Here is a 24641-nt window from a genome sequence, read left to right as displayed (position 1 = left end):
TCTCGCGTATTCCTTGATCACAAGTAGGAGACGCGGTAACTTCAGATGTTACCGCACGTAGCGATGCGGCTTGCACCGCATCCTATGTACTCAAGCAAGTGGTACTGACACCACAGTGCAAGTGGCACCAATGGCAGTTACCTGTCAGAGCTACGTAAGCAATGGACTGACGTGGCGTAACCTCCATAACCGACGAGCCTGACACACCTGAAAGGGTGCAGCACGTCGTCAGTCCATCCATCATCATCCTCCTTCACTCCTCGGCTATAAATACCAACCCCAAACCAGGTTTGAGGTATCTTCTCACAACTCTCTCACTACTACTACTATCTTACTTTGCTTCCCAAGCAAACTACTGATTCTCACGCCGGAGAGTGGTAACAAGGAGCCCCCCACCCCATCCTCCTTGTTACGAGTCACGGCTTGTTTCCTTGTGCAGGAGATCAACCACCGGTGATCCAGCCAGCGATCCTCGAGAGGAAGGGATTAACCCTTCTTGACGAGACCAGTGTGTTAACCCTGCCCGGTTAACCATTGTTTCATCACTATGTTTAAGTGGATCGTTTGTAGGACTAGCAATTAGTTAGTCTATCGGGATCGATAGTATTTGTCGATGTGAATAATGAGAAGGAAAGGGGAACGGTACAGTTAGAACAGAGTCCTATTTTATTTGTTAGGTCAATAAAATAAATAAAAATTACAGAATATAAAAAGTTTAGGCAAAATAAATAAATGCACAAAATTCTTTAATGAACAACATAAACAAACAAACGAACATCGTGAACACATTATTGAATGTTCACGAACACAATCGACCCATGTTCATTCATTTAATTAATTGAACGGAATTTCTTGTTTATGTTCGTTCAACGAACGAACGGTTGAACGAACGTAAACGGTTCGTTTACAACCCTAATCGTTTATGTTCTCTAATCTAAATTCATGTACTAGCAACAAAAAATGAAGGGATATTGGCTTCTAATAATCTCTACTAGACATTATTGACCATTGATAGTCTCACATTTTTTATACCCCCTGATAGTCCCACCTTTCAACTATTTTTCGTCCACCGAGTTAAAAACTTAACAGAGTTAAGTTTTTTTTTTTTGAATTACAAACTGACGTTTTAGGGCTTTTGATTAGAACGAGGATATGAGTCGAATGATTTAAAACTTACCTTGAAATTGTACTCCAAACGATGAAAACAATGCTTCAATTTGGGTGTTTAAACTTCCAATTAACAAAAATCAAGTCGTTTGAAGCATCGTTTCGAGGTAAGTTTTACATCATTCAACTCGTATCCTTGTTCTTATCAAAAGCCCTAAAACGTCAATTTGTAATTCGGAAAAAAACTTAACTCCGTTAAGTTTTTTTAACTGGGGACTGACGGAGGAAAAATAGTTGAAAGATAGGACTGTCAGTGGGAATAAAAAAAAGTAACCGAAGCAAAAACAGTAGTAGAGAGGAGGGACATTGTAAACATTTAAAGAGTTTAAACCCCCTCTACTACTCAACAACTCTTTCTTCCCCCTCTTTATCCGATGGTTTTCACTTCTTGGGCACAAATACACAGAGATTAATCAAATTACGAGCCGTTTTCCAAAACAGTGGAAAATTGCTGTAAAAAATATCTAAAAACTATCGAACTAAGACTAACTCCAATGGTAGATCCGTAAAGAAGCCCTTGATGAGGTGGATGTTGTCCAACATTTTGGACGCATTGAAGGTTCTTTGAATTGAGAATATCCAAACTAAAAATCCTTCAGCAAGGGCTCATGTTTGCATAAGTTATTGTGCATTAAAGGTGATTTAATATTCTTATTCTTTATTAATTTATATTTTATTATTAGTGGCTAGATGTTAAATGAGATATGAATTAAATAACTCCACCAACTTAAAGCTTTTAATCAATTAAATTACTACCAACAACCAATTATTAAATAATTTCAGTACTTTGTAGTAGTTTTGTTTTAATTTAAGTAGCTTTATAGTAGTTTTCATTTAATTACATTTCATTTAATGTTGAAATCAACCTTTTATTCTTGAACGGAAATTCTAACATTTTATTCAAACCCAAAAAAACATATGTTGTAGTAATTTTGTTTTAATTTAAGTAGCTTTGTAGTAGTTGTCATTTAATAACTCTTGGTAAAAAGGCTGATTAGTGCATGTACCCCATTGTCTTTCGACTATCAACGCCACTACATGATGCATGATTAACCGTCCCTCGCTTTTAACGTTATTTTCATGAAATTAGTAAAATTGTGACACTTCGTGTTTTCCCCGCACAACTATATTATACGTTACCGTTAATGTGAAATTATTAATGATAGTCCATGTTATAATTATAGTACATTTCGGTGCTTGTCGTAATTACGTGGTTATTATGTGAATTATTATCATTATTGTTATTATTATTTCTATTACTATTATTATTATTATTATTAATATTATTATTATTATTATTATTATTATTATTTATTATTATTTGGTAGACAGACTAATAGTGAGCCCATAACCGAAATGTAAAAACTATGTCTCTCTGGCCCAACAATCCAACCCCAGTTCTTTCTTGGTTGGCCTAGCATGCATCGCACAGTGTATGCTATACAAAGAAATAAGTGTGCGACCCTTTTTTAGGAGTATAAGGAAATAGGGTGTGGTCATGATTCTCATGACCATCATGACCCTTTATGTCAGCGCTCTCTCATCCACCATTCAAAATCACTATCTTAAGGGTGTGGTCATGAACCAAACCACCATCCACCCTTTTTTTTGTGAAATATATTTTATTTGTTTTAAATAAACATCAAATAAATTTTAGTAATAAACTACATAACATTCAAATTAATAAGAAAAATATGATTTGCAAGGCAATTAAACAAATGGATAATTCAAGAGTAATTTCTTAGACTAGAAAATATCTATTGCCCTATACACAAACTGATGATTGTTAGTATACATTTCACTCCACTTGGTACAACTCTTAGTGCTCCAATCCTTTTTCATCCACTGTTGGTTCCATATTTGCCTAGTCTACTAGAGAATATTACGTGTGTTTTACACATACAAGAGAAGCCCTTGCTCTTTATTTTTTACTAGTAAAAGATTAATAGTGCAAGAATCTATGGTGGGCATAGGCTAACAGACATGTTAACCAGCACATCACGATACAACAGAAGAGAAAAAAAAATACATCTTAAATCCCCGAACTTGTTAACTCAAACTCAAGCCAATTTTCCCAAGTTATTGCCTCACCCTTTGACCTGCTTCTCATCCACAAATAACCCATCACTTTAATCTCTTCTACAAGGTTTGTCACCAACACACAGTTCTGATTTAAACTACATAACATTCAAATTAATAAAAAAATAACATCCAAATTTTAACTACATATTATAAATTAAGAAAAAAACTACTCGTTGTTGTTAACCCGACCAAATTGCCAAACATGTTTAATCAAATCCGAACGAAGATGGTTATGCGTAGTCTCGTTGTATAACTCCCACATGTTAGATTCTTGTTGCCCTTCATCAATTGGTACAACATTCGCATGAATGTCGTTAGGATCATATTCACATATGGCGTTACCTTCGTCTTCGATAATCATGTTATGCAGCAAGATACAAGCATACATACAATATCTCAATGTTTTGAGTTCAAGTGCTCGTGCTGGGTTTGCAACTATGTGCCATTTTTGTTGTAGAATCCCAAATAGATGCTCAACATCTTTCCTAGCAGATTCTTGACATTTTGCAATTTTTTTTCTTTTTTCATCTTCCGGATACGGTATAGTTTTAACAATCGATGTGTATGTTGGGTATATTCCATCAGCTAGATAATACCCGTGCTTGTATTCTACTCCTGAAACCGAAAACCTAGAATCAGGCCCCGTACCATTAATAATATCATTGAAAACATCTGACTGACCAAGAACGTTAATGTCGTTATTCGAACCAGGAACACCAAAGAAAGCATGCCAAACCCAAAGATCATTTGATGCCACGACTTCTAGAATTAATGTGGGATGACCATGATCACCACGAGTAAATTGACCTCGCCATGCATTAGAGCAATTACACCAAGGCCAATGCATACAATCTATGCTACCAAGCATTCCAGGAAAACCATGTTTACTTTCATGTGCCTGGTACAACTTTATGCTATCATTCTTTGTTGGCCTTCGTAAGTACTTCCTGCTGTATAACTTGACCACCCCTTTGCAAAATTGATATAAACTCTCTCGTGAAGTTCTATCAGACATCTTCATATATTTATCCCACATGTCGCTACTTGTACCGTAAGCCAATTGGCGAATTGCCGACGTACACTTTTGTAAAGTGGTAAACCCCCTTTTACCTGTAGCATCCCTTCTTAATGTGAAAAATGGGTCATAATTAGCCAAATCGTTGGCTATACGTAAGAAAAGACGACGGCTCATTCGGAAACGACGCCTAAATATTTCATCCGTGTATACCGGGTTTTCGGCAAAGTAATCGGCCATCAACCTATCGTGGGCACCTACATATTTTACAAAAATATAAATTACACTAAGACATAAACGGAACTTCAAAAAATATAATGCATGAAAAAAATACCTTCACGATCCCTATTTAAACATTGTTGTCGTTTTCTCCGTTTGGACGAGGTTTCTTCCTCCTCTATAATTATTTGTGTCGTTTCCATCACCACGTTCAAAAAAAATTCGCTGATCTCGTCGGAAGAAGTTGGTGACGCCATGGTGGTGGGATAACCTGTTTCTTCTTTTTCTTTGCTACTGTAGGTACAAATAATATAACCGATTTAGTCCAAATTACATGAGAGATGTATAACAAAGTTGTCCAAAAATTGAAAAAAAAAGTAATTTAATCCATAAAATATAAAACTGAATCAATTTCGTTAAAACTAGAAAATATAAAAAAACGATTGCGACATAACTTAAAGACGAAAACTAGAAAATATAAAGAATGATAACGACATAATTTAAAGACCCCATTTTTGAGCAATTTTCGCCTTCATTTTTTGCAACAATTCTTTATCTTTTTCCGGGAGCGAGTCGATGTTTGTCGCCATTAGCTTAAAGTCTTCACGATCGGCCGACTTTGGCTTTGTTGGAGCGTCTTAAGTCTAACGAAGGGGTATCGGGTGTCGGTTGCGATTGGACTTTCGTATGAATAGGCCGACTTTGGCTTTGTTGGAGCGTTTTAAGTTGTTGCTGATATTGTTGTTGAAATTGGATTTGTTGAAGTTGAAATAAACTAGTAGGTTGCGGGGTTTGAGGGAGTTGCGTGAACGTGTTAGGATTTGGGGTTTGAGAGAGTTGCGTGAATGCGTTAGGAGTTGAGGTTTGAGGGAGTTGGTTGAATGCATTAGGAACTTGATTGTAGCTTGTAAAAGAACATTGTGGATTCGCCCACATCAGATCAACGAGTGTCGTCCACGGGGTTTGTGGCGGGTTGTTTGTGTTGTTCGGGTTGCTTAGATCCATGGTAGTATTAACTATAGCTTAATGACACACATAAATAGAATTGAATAAACCACAAACAAACGAACCTCAATCTATATGTTAAAAGTCTAATGCAACAGTTCCAAACTTTCAAAATATGTCTCGCGTGCAAAATGAAAAATCTAAATGAAACTTAGGCTCCAAACTTTCAGAACAGATATTAAGGTCCTTAAATGATATATTTAAGAAGGGTTGATAAGAAATAAAGAAGTTGCAACCTATTTTAAAGATGCACACATATGGAGTACTTGCTCACCTATGTTCAAGCATTACCCACTACTAATCTGTGGGTAACTACAACAGTTCATATAAAGAGATAACCCACTGCCCACAAACAGAAATTTGGCTTCTCTGTGTGCAAAGCCACAACTATTCTAGAATCTAACAATCATACTTGAACAGGTCAAACACAAAAGAGAGAAACACAAAGTTTTTTTTTCTTTTTTTCTTTTTTTTTTGAAATTATACTACCTCCACCCTATGTTGTTAAAAGCGCGTCAGGCGCGCGCCTAGGCGCTCGGGCGTAGTGAGGCGAGCCTATAGCGCCTGGTGGTAGCTTAGGCGCAAATATGGGCTTTTTTTGTTGTACACCTCGTAAAAACACGACCAATATAATAAAGACACGTATCATGAGCTTTAAACGTATAAAAATTATTTTCGAGGGACTAAAGTTGCCAAACAATGTAAATATGTGAATAAAGAGATCCAAAGTGTCAACATGCCATTCTTGTGCCTCTGATTGACCCCACACGACGTTCGTATTCTTTAAAGAATAATTTATCGAACTTGAAAAGTCGTTTGTGCTCAAAATAAGGATCTTGTGAAGCATAGGGGTTAAAAGTGTTAACATGTTAAAGTAACCTCTCAGTGACCTTTTAACGAATCCAAAAACATTGTGATAATTTATTTTGATCCCAAGAATAACGGATATTAAATTCATGGAGTTTCGATGCACATAAATAAATAAAACGGTAATTACAAGTGATAAGGGCCAAATGCGTTAATATTGCATTTCAAGACCGTTCGGGTGACCTCGTAACTAACCAAAGGCCTATGGTTAAATGTTTAATGATTCAAGACCCTTAAAAGTCAAATTTGGGGGTTAAAAGTGCAATAAACGATAGTTAAAACTAGTTTAGAGGAACTAGGGACTGATATTGCAATTTCTGAAACTTGGTGACCGGATCTGACCCTCAGGCGGGCCGCATAGACCCTCGGCCAAACATTACGCGGGCCGCGTAAAACGCCCAAACGCAGAAAAAGATTGCAGATGCCTGTAACAGCAGGTTGCACCGCCTTTGCATGGAGGTTTTCGAATCCAGGAGCTTAGCCAACAGATTTTCATGCATAGGGACACCTGGAATTCATTAGGGATCAGTTGTAGACCTTGGTGGAATGATCTTATGAGTTTAAAACTCCTATATAAGCCCTCTTATTTGATAGTTCAATTGCTCATTCACCAAAATTATTCTAACTCTTTCTCTGGAGCTCTCTGGACTTCAAGCTAGTTTTCTCAAGCTCCTAATTCGTGCTAAGGACCATTGTGAGTGTTCTTAGCCTCTCTAGTTCATGTTTTATTAGTCTAATGACCAAAAGTCAAAGCCGTCGTAATTAAACTTTGACTTAGTGATTAATCACTAATGGTCCAATCATTTTTCGAATTGAAAGTGGCTATGAGTTGGTAATTATGTGGGTAATAAGTCCTTAAAAGGGCACCCCCTGATTATCACTCTAACTTGGTCAATTGTCGGGTCAAACTTAATATTAAAAAATCAACAGAAGCTATTTTTGCAAATAAATTCATAATTAGCAATGTAGAAGTTATGGAACCTGTTTTAACACTAAAATAACTTGGTAAATAATGTAAGAACATGTCTAAGCATGTTCAACCCGACAATTCTAAGTTTAGGCTCGGTTCGGAACCGAAAGTCGCAAAAGAAGACTTTTGCTTTGACTTTCAGTTCTGACCCGATTCAGATTGTTTTAGAAATGCCTTAGGGTTCCATTAGGACAATGTTACATGTTAGTATAACCCTCTAAGTTTATACAATGTGGTTCCTTTGTAATCCTAGTTCGTTGCATGTTTCCGTTAAATGCCTAAAATTGACCATTATGCCCTTTTAATGTAAAAACGAGATTTTTGAAAATGCGAGAGAACAAAAACCTTTATTACTGAATTATAAACTTGTCCTAAAAATTTGACATCAGTTTGAGGTTTAAATTAGGAGTTATGCTCAATATCGTAATTTGAAAGCTTTTTATTAATTAAACGGCATATCTAGCTATTTAAACCCAAATTTCGACACCAAACTTTTTTCCCACTGATGTAGTATAATATTTTGGGATTTTGAAGATTTTTAATTATTTTTAAACTTATCATAACATAGGGTTCTTGCTTTGACTCGGTAATTGACGGTTATACCCTTTTTGCTAATAAAATGAGTTTTACATAACTTTTTAATACCAAACCTTTTGCTACTGATTTTATATGATATATAAAATATTTTAAGCATTTTGGACTGATAAAAATCTCAGATTTTCTTATATAACCTGAAAATCACTTAAAATCGACTTTTTACGCATTTTAAACGCATAGTATGAGTTAAAACTATTTTTGACATATAAGACTTAATACCTACTGATGTTTTAAGTAAATTTTTACACTCTAACAGTAAGCAAAAGTTTTGAACTCAGATTTTCAGTTTTGACCTTTAAACCTTATGTGAAATGACCAAAATGCCCCTATGGTGCATAGTTTGGTTAAAAATGATAAATTTCACATATATGCAATACCCTACTGTTATGACTTACAAAAATAAATATTTTTATTGATCAAATTAGACCAGAACCTCAGATTATTATTTAATCCCTTTTATAAGCTTTAAAATGACCAAAATACCCCTACGGGGCATAAATTGATTTTAAATTCGTTTTGGGCATAATGGAAGGTATCCTACTGATATCACAACATATTTAAGGCATATTAAATTGTGAAACCTATAGATGACTCTTTTGGTTACCCGTTATGCATTTTTCGCATTCGGTACGGTTTATGTAACTAGTTTGCATAAATTGACCGAAACGGGTCAAACCTTATCATTTTTACCTCAAAATCCAGAATGTGTTTAGTTTACCCATATTATACAAGTCTTCAAACTTGTCGGGTCTAAACCACATTCTAATCCGGTCTTCGCTTAATCTTGCGTTTTGAACCGTATATCTTCCTTTAAAACTAACCGGTCTAAGTTTAAACTTAAGTTGTCACACCCCGATATTTCCACGTATTACCGGTGGGCCCGGTGGGGAGTATCGTGACGTAGTTGATATCATCATAGTCAAACAAAACAAATTATAAATGCACAGCGGAAGCAAAAGATAGATTTATTTTAACCGAATAAATTGTAATATTAAGTATCACAAAACAGTTGAAATAGATCCACAGGCGGATCGAAGAAAAGAAAACATAGTTCAACAGACTTAATGCATCCAAGCTTGCGAGACTCTTATTGATGCTAAGGAGAGGCCAGCCTATTACGAGTAGTACCTGCACTTAGCCTTTTTGGGAAAATACGTCAGTTTACACTGGTAAATACAATTTAACTGACTCATTTTGAAAATGTTTAAAAATTGATTTGAATGCACATGGCACAAAAGATTTTATAACTTGGGATAATTATTTGTATATAATCTTGTAAAAGAATTACATGTTTGTTATGCGTTCAGTTGCCCGGATCATGCCGGGTTAAAGATTAATAGACACACCACATGGTATAGTCCCGCGGTGAGTTATTCTCGTAACCAGCGGTTATACCTTATTAATTATAAATGCACTGACAGGTGTACGCCTACACCCGTGTGCTAAGGTCGTGGCCATTCTATGAATGATGCCAAGGATATCCGGGACATGGTCATTAAACCCCCAAAGGCGTTAAGCAAACAAAACCAATATTTTAAACGGGTCATCTTGATAATATTTAACCACCAAACGATTAAAGTCAAATGCCCGACCAAGCGGTATTTTATATACCGTACCCCAAGCCCGTATAAGGGAAAATAAGTTAAAAGTATTTACCTTTGCAAGTAATAATCACAATAAGCAAGTGCACGTAGCTTTTACCGGGTCTCCTATTCTGGAACGAAGGTTTATAATAACCTATTAGATTCCTAACGGGTCTTTAATTTAGCCTAAGCTTAGACCGGTAATGTAACACCTCGAAATTTTGGGTCAATAATGTGTTAACACGTGTCATGAGTTTACACGTGGCATTAAATATTAAATAAAGGACTAAAATTGACAAACCTTGAAAGTATGTAAATTCGAGGGTTATAAATGTCAACGAAGGGTAAATATACGGTATAGTAACCCTAAACGATGCTCGTACCTTCGAACGAATAAATCATGGATCGTACGGAAGCGAAACGCGGAAGAAAGTGAGAGATTACAAGCTGCAGGGGTTAATTGTGTCAACATGTTTAATTACACCTCTGAGTGACCCTTTGACGTAACCGAGGCTTGGTAACAGTTAAATACGCTCACTAGAATGTACTGTATAAATTCCGCGAAGTTTCGTTTTAAAACGAGAAAGTTATGATCAAATTCGTACGAGAGGGGTTAAAAGCGTCAACAATGAAAGTTAAGGCTTTCCAAATAATTAACAAACTAACCGGGGACTTAACAATGCGGGTAAATAACACAAGGTCCTTAGTTGTAAATAATCGAGGGCCAAATCGCAAAATTACCCCTTCAAAACCCGAAAGGTCAAGTTAATTATTACTAAAGATTTCATTATTAATTACTAAAGATTTTGTTATTTATTACCAAGATTTAGTCATGATTATAAAAGATTCAAAAATCTTGAAAAATAAATCTAACGCGGGCCGCGTAAATATTGCGCATAAGTTAACGCGGGCCGCGAGCCTTCTGCAATTACGCGTTCTGTTATGAGAACTCAGGCGACCCGCGTACAAGAGGCATAAAACTTTCACGCGGGCCGCGTCAGGCGCCCAGATGCAGAAACATGCTTAAATTGGCTGTTCAGCCTTCTAAACGCCATGAGATGCATTTAAATCCTTCCAATTGGCCCCTAAACAACCCCTAAGCATTAGGAACACATGTTGGAAGGTTGTGGTTAGTTGGGGGACTTGTGTGTCAAAAGTTGTGGTGAAAACTTTACTATAAAAGGCCATGTTAAGTTCACAAATGAATCACAACTCAAAACACATCTCCTGATCATTCCTAGAGCTCTCAAGCTGTTCTTCTAACTTCCTAAGTCGTGCATAAGCTTCTGTAAGTTGCCTAACCCTTTTGTGGTTTAGTTTTTCCATAGTTTTAGCCAAAAGTCAATCCGTCGTAACTAACGATTGACTTTGCGATAAATCACCAATGGTCCAGTAAATTGTCGAATCAAAAGTAGTTATGTGTTGGTGTTTATATGGGTAATAAACCTCTGAAAGGGTTCCCCATGATCACCACTCTAACTAGTTCAAATGTCGAGTCAAACGCATACTTAAAAAGTCAACAGAAAGCCGTTTTTGCGAATCTTGTATAATTTGTAATGCAGATGATATGAAACCTGTTTTGACACTTATAAAACATGATATTAAGTATATAAACTTGTCCAAACTCGTTTGAATCGACCATTTGCTATATTGACCCGGTTCGGAGCCGAATGTCGCAAAAGTTTGACTTTTGCATTGACTTCAGTTCTGACCCGTTTTAGTGAGGTATAGATATACCTTAGGACTCTCTTAGGACCAGGTTACATGATGGTATAACCCTCTGTGACCGGTTCATTGTTTGTCCGAGTCTTTTACGCATTTCCGTTAAATCGCCTAAAAGTTGACCGTAATGCCCTTTTTAAAATAAAACGAGTATTTCGGACACGTGAACGGACCATAACCTTGCTTACTAAATTATAAGCATGTCCTTAAAGTTTCACGTCAATCCGAGGTCTAGAATGGGAGTTATGCTAAAAAGCGCAATTAAAATAAACTTTTGTAATAAACGGCGCAATTAGCATAACGCCTATCTAAACCAAGATTTCGTCACCAAAACTTTTACCCACTGTTATAAAATAATATTTTGGGATTTTTAAAGATTTTTAATTATTTTTACCTTGCTCATAACCTGCGGTTATGGCTACAGTTCGGTAAATACCGAATATGCCCTTTTCGGCCAAAACTTGAGTTCTACAAGGTCTTTTGACCCGATTCCAGTGGCTACTGATTTTAAATAATAAATAAAGCATTTTAGACTTTATAAACTATTCGGGAAACTCAGATTTCCTGTAGAACTCGAAAAGCTCTTTAAAAGTCTTTAAAATGACCGAAAAACCCCTACGGGGCGATATATTCACTTAAACTCGTTACGGGCATCACGGAAGGTATCATACTGATACCACAATCTCTTTAAGGCATATTAACTTAAGAAACAAGCGTAGGACTCTCACGGTTACCCGTTACGCCTATTGCGCGCACGGTTCGGCTTATGTAACTAGTTTACGTAAATTAGCCGATATGGGTCAAACCATATTATTTTGACTCCAAAATCCAGAGTGTGAATATTAAACCCATATAAAACAAGTCTCCGAACTTGTTGGGTCAGAATCACGCTCCATTCTTGGTTTTCGCCTTGCACGCGATTAAACCGTATCGATCCCTCGAAACTAACCGGTCTAGGCTACGGCTAATATAAAGACCCGTTAGGATTCTAATAGGTTATTTTAAAACCTTCGTTCCAGAATAAGGAGCCCCAGTAAAAGATATCGGTGATTTAATTGATTAAGGAATATACATTGCAAAGGTAAATACTTTTAACTTATTTTCCCTTATACGGGCTTGGGTTACGGTATTTAAAATACCGCTTGATTGAGCATCAAATAATTCCATCGTTTAGGTGGTTAATTGAATAGTTTGATCGGCTCATTTAAACAGTCTTGTTACTTAAAAGCCTTTGGGGGGTTAATGACCATGTCCCGGATATCCTTGGCATCATTCGAAGTAATGGCCACGACCTCGACATCCCGGTGTAGGCGTACACCCGGTATATTATGTCGATATTATTAAAAGACGTAGCCGTTGGTTTACCCACCACGGTTTTACGCAAATGTGGTGTGTCTATTGATCTTTAACCCGGACAGGATCCGGGCTACTGAACGCATAAAAGGAACATGTAATTCGTTCACAAGATTATAATTTTAAATAATTTTCCCAAGTTATAAAAGAGTTTGTGCCATGTGCATTCAAATCAATTTTAATAAACATTTTCAAAATGTGTCAGTTGAACGTATTTACCAGTGTAAACTGACGTATTTTCCCCAAAAAGATTAAGTGCAGGTACTATACGAAATTGGCTGGTAATAGCTCCCTAGCATCACGAATAGTCTCGCAAGCTTGATGCCATATCTGTTGAACAATTACTTTATTGTTATTTTGATCCCCTGTGGATACATTCGACTTCTGTAATACACTTGATATTACAATCAAAGGTTGAAGTATATATTTATTCTTAAGCTTCCGCTGTGCATTCATATAATTGTGTGGTTTGACTATATTGTTGCCAACTACGTCACGGTAATCCCCCACCGGGCCAACCGGTGATACACGTGGAAATCGGGGTGTGACAGGTTGGTATCAGAGCCAACATTAAGTGAATTAAACACTATCCTAATGTGTTTAATCTCAGTGACACAATTGCACATACTTGAGTCTAGACTTAACATAGGAATACTCCCGAATTCTAATCTGAAATTTATTGCTTCCAATTATTTTTATATATTGGATACGTCGCCAAGCGAAGAAGCCGTAATAGGAGTTCCCCACACCCAGGGCCCCGAGATGCTGAGCTTCGTACCGCGGCTAAAATGAAACGGACATCCAAGGAGAAAGCATTCAGAAATAAGATAAAGAAGAAACTCCTTTTACTGAAGATCGTTTCCTTATTAATCCTTATAAGGACATAATTATCTTTCGGTCCTTACGAGGCCAACGTTATTCCTTTCAAGTCCCGCTTAGGGCAACTTTATCCTTTTACTTTTATATGATGGAATGATTAAGTTTAGACTTTCATTCTAAATAACAAATATTAAATAAACGGAAAATAACAGTTCTTTTGCAAGATCTACCATTATAATAAAATGGCAAAAATCTAAAAAGGACAAGACCTAGCCACGTGTCATTTTAAGATCGGGCCAAGATGGTAGTTCCATAATTAGATTCAGATCCATATTTAACACCTCAATTCAGAAATTGCTCTGCGATAAACATTAAAAAGAATCTTAAGAGTGAAACCTAGCCAGGTGTCTTTTTTAGACCCGGCCAAGATGGTAAGACCTGTTAAAAAGGATTCAAATCATTAACTAAGAATCTTCAGAGTGAAACCTAGCCAGGTGTCTTTTTAGACCCGGCCAAGATGGTAAGACCTGATTAAAGATTCAGAATTCCAGTTAACCTCTGTGATCATGTTAACATTCATGGCAGGTGTGATTCGTTAAAATCGCACGCGTCATTCTTATATAAGAATCCTTCTATGGATTCCAAAACCCAAATTAGTGATTTATAAATCATGGGTTAAATCGTCAATAAAGATGATCATTATTAAAACATCCATTAGTGATGTAGTGCCTACGGGCCAAACTTATTAAGCATCCATTAGTGATGTAGTGCCTACGGGCCAAACTTATTAAACATCTAATAGTGATGTAGTGCCTACAGGCCATACTAATTGTCATATAAGACAAAAGGCAGTGGTAGTCTATGACTCCCTGTCAGAAAAAGGTAATGAACTAGGTTCAACCCTCAAATGCTCTGATTCTCTGAAATCATAGCATAAAATTTATATATGTCCTTGTGACTAAGCCTGTTGTGTTAATATATTTTAAAGGCCTTGATTCTCTGAAATCATGGCTTATGATTTATAAATGTCCATGTGACCAGGCCATTTGGTGCCACAAATAAAACTGTTAATGTTTTATAATTAGGATAAATTATAATAGAAATCCTAACTAAATATGATTAATAAATTAACCAGTTATGGTCTCTGCTTACCATGGTTAATAAATTTCTCTAAGGGGCAATTCCGTAATAAACATTCCTTAGAAGGGAAGCGCCTACGGGCTATAATTGATGTCCTCTGAGACTAAAGACAGTGGTAGCCTATAGCTCCCTGTTAGGAAAAGGTGATGAACTTTGATTCAAACCCTACTGCCGCGATTCTTTGGGATCATGGCTTATAAATTAAACTTGTCTACGCGACTAGGCCATTTGTGCTAGTATTAACTTTTAAATTAGGATTTATGATAAAAATCCTAAATAAAATAAATATCCTTCTTTCTCTGCCAGTATGCAGTTTAAAAAGAATCTTAAAGGTGAAACCTAGCCTACGCGGCCAAGATGGTGAGACCTTCTCAAGGGATTCAGATCCTTGTTAACCCCTAAGGACGTGTTAGCGCTCTTGACAAATGTGATTCGGGGAGATCACGACAGTCATCCTTATATTGGATTCTTCTAATTCCCTTATCTAGCCTTGTGATGTAGAAATCATGGCTTATATCATCCTATGAGATGATCATATTATAAACATCCGTTAGTGATGAAATGCCTGTAAGCTAAACTTGTTATCCGATAAGACAACGACAGTGATGGTCTTTGACCTCCTGTCTAAAATATTGGACTATGTCCAAACATAATAGTCTATATGATCAATGTGATCATAACTAGTATCATCTGATACGATGATAATATTATTTAAACATCCTTAGTGATGTTTTGCCTACGGGCTATAATACATTGTCCATTTGTGACATTGACATTGTTATCTTTATGATTCCCTGTCTGAGGTGGTGAGCTATGCTCAAGCCAAAAAATAGTCAATATGATTAACGCAATCATGACCTAAATCATCTAATAGGATAAACCTATTATAAACATCCATTAGTGATGTTTAGCCTATGGGCCATATCATATCGTCCATGTGTGACAAAAACCTTGTGACCTTTACGGTTCTCTACCCAAGGTAGTGAGCTATGCTCAAGCCTAATAGTTTATATGATCAATGCCATCCCGGCAAAAATCATCAATACGATGATTAAAAATTGTAACATCCTTAATGATGTTTTGCCTAAAGGGCCGTATTATATTATCCAATTGAAACAAGGCAATCGTAATCTTTTGTGATTCTTTGCCCAAGGGGGTGAGCTACACTCGAATCCTATAGTCTATACTATCATTGTAATCCTGACTAGTATCATCGGTATGATGATCATAATATTAACATCCCCCGAGATGAAATGCATACGGGCTATACTTTATTCTAGTGTCGGTATGACAAAGATAGTAGTGATCTTTATGATCTCATGTTCAAAATGGTGTGATTATACCTAAACCTAATAGTCCATGCGTTCGATGTGATCATGACTAATATCGGTAGATACGATAATTATAGATAGACATCCACGAGTGATGTTAATTGGTCTGTCTTTCTGTCAAGAAAATCGCCTGTCAAGACGATGACAGTTGTAGTCTATGACTCCCTGTCCAAAGGTGAAGAACTATGTTCAAGCCTTAAGACTCCTGATCTAAGAAGATTACAACCTATGAATTGATGTCCTTGTGACAAACCCACAATTTATACTACAAGTCACCTATGACTAGCCTCCGTGCTTTAATACGTCGTTCGTGACAAGTTAACATATTACATGTTAACATCACTGGTGACAGGTGTTAGTGCCATATCCTATAGACGTCCTAGAGACAAGGCCATTTGTGCCACATCTAAATGTCATTACGACAAGGCCTTCGTGCCATATGTTTACTTATATCCTTCAAGACTGGGCTTGTTGCCATATCCTTCTACGTCCCTCGCGACAGGTTTCTGTGCCATTTATGTATATACATATATATAGCCAAGGCCATGTAAGGATAGCCTTTGAGCTATTTATGATCGTCCTTATGGCAAAGACAGTTGTGATGTTAGGGTCCCCTGTCAAGCAGGTATTGGACACGCTCCAAACCTTGAGTGCTATTAATAGTCCTTCGTGACCTAAGCTAAATGTAATAGATGTGCATTCAAACAATATTCACTAAGAATTTCCAGAACAGAATAGCCCATACGGTTCAAGAATGCCGTGGCTAATCTAAGTCAGGTCATCAGAATGATGACTAATAATTGTTAAACCCTGGTGATTGGTACCAAGTTTCGAGTATGGAAAATTCGGATGAGGTAGACGACAGTCGCGATACTATTAAATGCGACAAAAGTTAATAAAACTACAAGCGTAAACCTCAATATTAATGGAGTTAATCTCCTGACTGTGGTTGACGCAGCAGTGGGAAGAACCATAGAAAGTTCATGAAACAATCCGTGGGCCGAATGCTCCTCGCTCTGAATTTCATTCAAAACCATGTTCAATTGCTCGTGAGAAGAGTTTGGTTCACACTCCGTGTATGAAGGACGAACCAAAGGAGGAAGATAACTCCCATAAATCTAAGAAAGAGAGCGAATGCAGGCTTAATAAAAAGCAACGAAAGTTCAGTAAGAGCCTGTATGTAAGAATTGCTAGCAAAGGCATTAGGGGCAGTGTCGAATAGAACCAAAACCCAGGCAGTATGACATCTGCTAAGGAACAGGTCATCATTTCCCCGGAATGTAGGGACCTGAAGAATATAGTTTTTCACGGCTGTGGTAAGTAAGGCCGTATTAGAAATAGATACTATAAAGCTGCCCAAGAGGGTGCAGCTAAGCCTGGAAAAGGGCTAAAGGAAGAATTGCCTGAACTCACCTAATGAACGCCAAAAGGCAGTTTACGATGTCATCAAGTATGTTCATCATCCGTTACCAATCATAAACCATAAGCTTAACAAACTTTCATATTATCCGCAAGGTATAATTTACCAAGAGAACCTTAGTAACCAATTCTATTCGTATCGGCAAGAAATCCTTCTGAAAAATCTAAAAGTACTCTTTCTTCGCATAGAGTACAACAACCTATGTTATTTTAATTATTTTCTTCTTTCATTGTTTTTCAATCGCCTGCGAATGCCAAACTATGTTTGATAAAAAAATGCCATATGAGGATTTGGCGTATTCTAGTGTATCCCATAGATTACTTCCATGCCTGATCAGTATGGAGGTTTAATACATGGAACCCCTGAGATACCCCAATGGTCATATTGTACTAAAATCGACTAGTAGTATTCAAAGAAGATATCCAGAATGGAATTGTCCAAGTAAATGTTCCCAAATTAGGAATTCGTGGACTTATGTGTGTCACTTGTTTGGCACAAACAATAATGAATGAACTGGAGCCTGAGATATGGAATATCTCTGTAGTCTCCCTGTATCTTGATTATCTTCTCATAAGTTTTCCCTGCTTACCTCCTGGGAGGCAGGTAGAATTAATATTAACATCCCTCTGTGGGCTGGAGTATTGTGAAAACTCCATAAGACAGCCGAAACCTTGATTAAGTAAATAGGCTCATATAGCTTGACTCAATACCCTGAAAGTTTTATGTTATTAAATAAGAAAGACGGTTCGTATTGCTTATATAATAGCGACCGCAACCCTAATTAAGCAACAACTAAGAATTGCCATAAGATGCCCAGGATCTAAAGGCAAATTATTGGTAGATAGGCTTGAAAAAGTCTGTAGCCGCTTATGTAGCCAAACGCTTGACTTGTGCGCAAGTCAAAGCTGAGCATCAAAAGCCGTCTGACATGCTACAACAGCCTGAACTTCCTGAATGGAAGTGGGAATGTGTAACAATGGATTTTAATACCAAGTTACCCAAAACGAGGAAAGGAAATGACACGATATGGGTTATAGTCGATAGACTGACTAAGTCAGCTCATTTCTTACCCATCAAGGAGACTTATAGCTCCGACATGTTAGCCCAGTTATACGTTGATAAGATTGTAGCCTTGCATGGCATACCTGTGTCCATTATCTTTGATCGGGACACTAGAAACACGTCGCATTTCTGGAAGAGTTTCCAACAAGTCTTTGGGCACACGTTTGAATTTTAGTACGGCTTACCATCCTCAGACAGACGGTCAGAGTGAGCGTACTATTCAAACGTTAGGAGAACATGCTACGCGCGTGTGCTATAGATTTAGGTGGTAACTGGGATAAGAACCTACCCCTAATTGAATTCTCCTACAACAATAGCTACCTACCAGCATAAAGGCTGCGCCTTTCGAGGCATTATACGGTAGAAGTGTAGATCGCCTGTTTGTTAGGCGGAAGTAGGAGAGGTCCAATTATCAGGACCGGAGATAGTTTTCGAAACAACGGACAAGATTGTCCAGATTCGAGAGCGTCTCAAAGCTGCCCGAGATAGGCAGAAAAGCTACGCTGATCCGAAGCGTAAGGATTTTCACTTCGAAGTAGGTGAAAAGGTATTGCTTAAAGTATCACCCTGGAAGGGGGTGATGCGTTTCGGCAAGAAGGGCAAACTGAGTCAGAGATACATAGGACCTTTTGAGGTCATTGAACGTGTTGGGTCAGTTGCCTACAAGTTGAACTTACCAGAAGAGCTCAATGGAATTCACAATACGTTCCACATCTGCAATCTAAAGAAGTGCTTCGCTAATGATTCATTGGTGATCCCTCACACAGATGTGCATATAGATGAGAGCTTGAAATTTGTATAGAAGCCTTGTCGATTGAAGACCGACAGATGAAAAAGCTTCGAAGAAAGCATGTACCGATAGTAAAAGGTTAAATGGGATGCCCGGAGAGGTCCCGAATTCACGTGGGAGGTTAAAGCCACGATGAAAGAAAAATACCCTTATTTGTTTGAGTAAATCTCGGGTCGAGATTTATTTTAAGTGGGTGAGGATGTAACACCTCGAAATTTTGGGTCCAATAATGTGTTAACACGTGTCATTAGTTTACACGTGGCATTAAATATTAAATAAAGGACTAAAATTGACAAACCTTGAAAGTATGTAAATTCGAGGGTTATAAATGTCAACGAAGGGTAAATATACGGTATAGTAACCCTAAACGATGCTCGTACCTTCGAACGAATAAATCATGGATCGTACGGAAGCGAAACGCGGAAGAAAGTGAGAGATTACAAGCTGCAGGGGTTAATTGTGTCAACATGTTTAATTACACCTCTGAGTGACCCTTTGACGTACCCGAGGCTTGGTAACAGTTAAATACGCTCACTAGAATGTACTGTATAAATTCCGCGAAGTTTCGTTTTAAAACGAGAAAGTTATGATCAAATTCGTACGAGAGGGGTTAAAAGCGTCAACAATGAAAGTTAAGGCTTTCCAAATAATTAACAAACTAACCGGGGACTTAACAATGCGGGTAAATAACACAAGGTCCTTAGTTGTAAATAATCGAGGGCCAAATCGCAAAATTACCCCTTCAAAACCCGAAAGGTCAAGTTAATTATTACTAAAGATTTCATTATTAATTACTAAAGATTTTGTTATTTATTACCAAGATTTAGTCATGATTATAAAAGATTCAAAAATCTTGAAAAATAAATCTAACGCGGGCCGCGTAAAGATTGCGCATAAGTTAACGCGGGCCGCGAGCCTTCTGCAATTACGCGTTCTGTTATGAGAACTCAGGCGACCCGCGTACAAGAGGCATAAAACTTTCACGCGGGCCGCGTCAGGCGCCCAGATGCAGAAACATGCTTAAATTGGCTGTTCAGCCTTCTAAACGCCATGAGATGCATTTAAACCCTTCCAATTGACCCCTAAACAACCCCTAAGCATTAGGAACACATGTTGGAAGGTTGTGGTTAGTTGGGGGACTTGTGTGTCAAAAGTTGTGGTGAAAACTTTACTATAAAAGGCCATGTTAAGTTCACAAATGAATCACAACTCAAAACACATCTCCTGATCATTCCTAGAGCTCTCAAGCTGTTCTTCTAACTTCCTAAGTCGTGCATAAGCTTCTGTAAGTTGCCTAACCCTTTTGTGGTTTAGTTTTTCCATAGTTTTAGCCAAAAGTCAATCCGTCGTAACTAACGATTGACTTTGCGATAAATCACCAATGGTCCAGTAAATTGTCGAATCAAAAGTAGTTATGTGTTGGTGTTTATATGGGTAATAAACCTCTGAAAGGGTTCCCCATGATCACCACTCTAACTAGTTCAAATGTCGAGTCAAACGCATACTTAAAAAGTCAACAGAAAGCCGTTTTTGCGAATCTTGTATAATTTGTAATGCAGATGATATGAAACCTGTTTTGACACTTATAAAACATGATATTAAGTATATAAACTTGTCCAAACTCGTTTGAATCGACCATTTGCTATATTGACCCGGTTCGGAGCCGAATGTCGCAAAAGTTTGACTTTTGCATTGACTTCAGTTCTGACCCGTTTTAGTGAGGTATAGATATACCTTAGGACTCTCTTAGGACCAGGTTACATGATGGTATAACCCTCTGTGACCGGTTCATTGTTTGTCCGAGTCTTTTACGCATTTCCGTTAAATCGCCTAAAAGTTGACCGTAACGCCCTTTTTAAAATAAAACGAGTATTTCGGACACGTGAACGGACCATAACCTTGCTTACTAAATTATAAGCATGTCCTTAAAGTTTCACGTCAATCCGAGGTCTAGAATGGGAGTTATGCTAAAAAGCGCAATTAAAATAAACTTTTGTAATAAACGGCGCAATTAGCATAACGCCTATCTAAACCAAGATTTCGTCACCAAAACTTTTACCCACTGTTATAAAATAATATTTTGGGATTTTTAAAGATTTTTAATTATTTTTACCTTGCTCATAACCTGCGGTTATGGCTACGGTTCGGTAAATACCGAATATGCCCTTTTCGGCCAAAACTTAAGTTCTACAAGGTCTTTTGACCCGATTCCAGTGGCTACTGATTTTAAATAATAAATAAAGCATTTTAGACTTTATAAACTATTCGGGAAACTCAGATTTCCTGTAGAACTCGAAAAGCTCTTTAAAAGTCTTTAAAACATCACGAATAGTCTCGCAAGCTTGATGCCATATCTGTTGAACAATTACTTTATTGTTATTTTGATCCCCTGTGGATACATTCGACTTCTGTAATACACTTGATATTACAATCAAAGGTTGAAGTATATATTTATTCTTAAGCTTCCGCTGTGCATTCATATAATTGTGTGGTTTGACTATATTGTTGCCAACTACGTCACGGTAATCCCCCACCGGGCCCACCGGTGATACACGTGGAAATCGGGGTGTGACAGGTAATTTTTAAAGAAAGATACGGTTCAAACGCATGATTAAGCGAAGACCGGTTTAGAATGTGGTTTTGACCCGACAAGCTTGTATGCTTGTTTAATATGGGTAACTTAAACACATTCTGGATTTTGAGACAAAAATGATATGGTTTGACCCGTTTCGGCTAATATATGCAAACTAGTTACATAAGCCGATCCGAACGCGAATAATGCGTAACAGGTAACCATATGAATCATATACAAGTTTCCTAAGTTAATATACCTTAAATATGTTGTGACATCAGTAAGATATCTTCTATTATGCCCAAAATGATTTTAAACTCAAACTATGCCCCGAAAGGGCATTTTGGTCATTTTAAAGGTTATAAAAGAGTTTAAATAATAATCTGAGTTACAGGTCTGATTTAATCAGTAAATATACTTAATTTAATAAGTTATAACAGTAGAGTATCATATATATGTGAAATTTATTAATTATAACCATACTATGCACCGTAGGGGCATTTTGGTAATGTCACGTAAGCCTAAAAGGTCAAAACTGGAAATCCGAGTTTAAAAATTTTGCTTACTGTTAAAATATAAAAATTTACTGAATATATCAATAGGCACCAAACCTTATATGTTTAAAATAGTTTTAATACATACTATATGTTAAAAACGCTTAAAAAGGCGATTTGGGTTATACGTCGTTGAACCGGCGTATGCAGGGATTGGGTTACCAAAACCCAATGGTGGCGCTACAGGCGCAGAGTCTACCTCCGAGACGGGATTTGATGGTCCCCCCATCTGTGGTTCTTCTTCTTGGAGTGGTGGGTAGTGGCTGCCACTCGAGGGTTGAGGAGTGCTGATGCGGACTCCTCCTTGCACGGACATCCGTGCGTTTGATCTTCTCCGCCTCGGTGGTTCCGGAGGCGGCTGCTCAACTGGCGGTGGTGGTGGCGGAGTAACTGCCACAAATCGAGAATCCTCGGAGGGATCCTCTTGCTGCTGCTGCTGGCGAGGCGAGGAGTGGTACGAAGGTGTAAAATACCATACGTACTGGGCGAATCTCGCCTGGTAGCTGTCAGGACCACGGTAAGGTGATCCATGAAGGAAGACCCATCAGAGATTTCGATGGGATGGTTTGGGGTTCTGGTTGCAGGCTCGACGGGGTCCGAGTCCTCGTCCATATCCATGGCGTGATCACCGGAGAAATGGTCCTCTGGTCCCAATGGGTTAAAACCCACGGGTTCTTGAATGTAGTTAGCCGGGTTGAACCGACTCTGAAAAGCAGGAGTGGGGTCGCCGAAAGAGTGGTGCGATTTCGATCGCTGAAGAGGTATGAATGAAGGTTGGGGGTTGTTGGGCTCATTTTCCGATTGTGGCCCAAAGGAATGAAGGTAGGATAGTGAGGAGCTTAGGGAGACGGATCGCCTCCCCGATTCAATGTAAGTCCTCCAAGGATCTTGGGGACTGGTGCTCATGGTAATTGATGGTGTGCGCCGGTGGGAAGGTCCGACCTCATGATCATGGCCCGTAACCGGGGCCTTGCCTCTGCCTCTTCTGAATCGTGGCGGCATTGTTAAACCTGTCAACATAAACAAAAATGTCAACAAGAATATATAAAATGAAAGACAAAAATAAAACAAAACAGAATTTGTCCTATGTTATTTGTCTAGAATCGAGGATAGAGGAATGTGCAATCCGTGTAACTGAGATTAAACACAAAAGGCTAGTCTTTAATTCACTCAGTGTTGGCTCTGATACCAACCTGTCACACCCCGATATTTCCACGTATTACCGGTGGGCCCGGTGGGGAGTATCGTGACGTAGTTGAAATCATCATAGTCAAACAACACAAATTATAAATGCACAGCGGAAGCAAAAGATTGATTTATTTCAACCGAATAAATTGTAATATTAAGTATCACAAAACAGTTGAAATAGATCCACAGGCGGATCGAAGAAAAGAAAACATAGTTCAACAGACTTAATGCATCCAAGCTTGCGAGACTCTTATTGATGCTAAGGATAGGCCAGCCTATTACGAGTAGTACCTGCACTTAGCCATTTTGGGAAAATACGTCAGTTTACACTAGTAAATACAATTTAACTGACTCATTTTAAAAATGTTTAAAAATTGATTTGAATGCACATGGCACAAAAGATTTTATAACTTGGGATAATTATTTGTATATAATCTTGTAAAAGAATTACATGTTTGTTATGCGTTCAGTTGCCCGGATCATGCTGGGTTAAAGATTAATAGACACACCACATGGTATAGTCCCGTGGCGAGTTATTCTCGTAACCGGCTGTTATACCTTATTAATTATAAATGCACTGACGGGTGTACGCCTACACCCGTGTGCTAAGGTCGTGGCCATTCTATGAATGATGCCAAGGATATCCGGGACATGGTCATTAAACCCCAAAGGCGTTAAGCAAATAAAACCAAATTTTTAAATGGGTCATCTTGATAATATTTAACCACCAAACGATTAAAGTCAAATGCCCAACCAAGCGGTATTTTATATACCGTACCCCAAGCCCGTATAAGGGAAAATAAGTTAAAAGTATTTACCTTTGCAAGTAATAATCACAATAAGCAAGTGCACGTAGCTTTTACCGGGTCTCCTATTCTGGAACGAAGGTTTATAATAACCTATTATATTCCTAACGGGTCTTTAATTTAGCCTAAGCTTAGACCGGTTAGTTTTAAAGAAAGATACGGTTCAAACACATGATTAAGCGAAGACCGGTTTAGAATGTGGTTTTGACATGACAATCTTGTATGCTTGTTTAATATGGGTAACTTAAACACATTCTGGATTTTGAGACAAAAATGATATGGTTTGACCCGTTTCGGCTAATATATGCAAACTAGTTACATAAGCCGATCCGAACGCGAATAATGCGTAACAGGTAACCATATGAATCATATACAAGTT

At 37.8% G+C, this 24641-nt stretch overlaps 1 protein-coding gene across 1 annotated transcript; it reads right to left on the bottom strand.

Annotated features, from left to right (window-relative positions):
* Window positions 1-3199: 3199 nt before the first annotated feature.
* On the bottom strand, window positions 3200-4285 carry LOC110944558. The gene is made up of 2 exons (XM_022186217.2): window positions 3447-4285; window positions 3200-3344 (listed from the first exon to the last, which is right to left on the bottom strand). The coding sequence occupies exons 1-2, from the start codon at window positions 4283-4285 to the stop codon at window positions 3200-3202; spliced, it is 984 nt and encodes a 327-aa protein (XP_022041909.2).
* Between the last annotated feature and the right edge of the window lie 20356 nt (window positions 4286-24641).

This window comes from Helianthus annuus, chromosome 6, assembly GCF_002127325.2.
Source record: "Helianthus annuus cultivar XRQ/B chromosome 6, HanXRQr2.0-SUNRISE, whole genome shotgun sequence".
In the NCBI taxonomy this organism is placed as follows: Eukaryota; Viridiplantae; Streptophyta; class Magnoliopsida; order Asterales; family Asteraceae; genus Helianthus; species Helianthus annuus.
The sequence above is the reverse complement of the archived record's forward strand: the minus strand, read 5'-3'. Positions and strand labels throughout refer to the sequence as shown.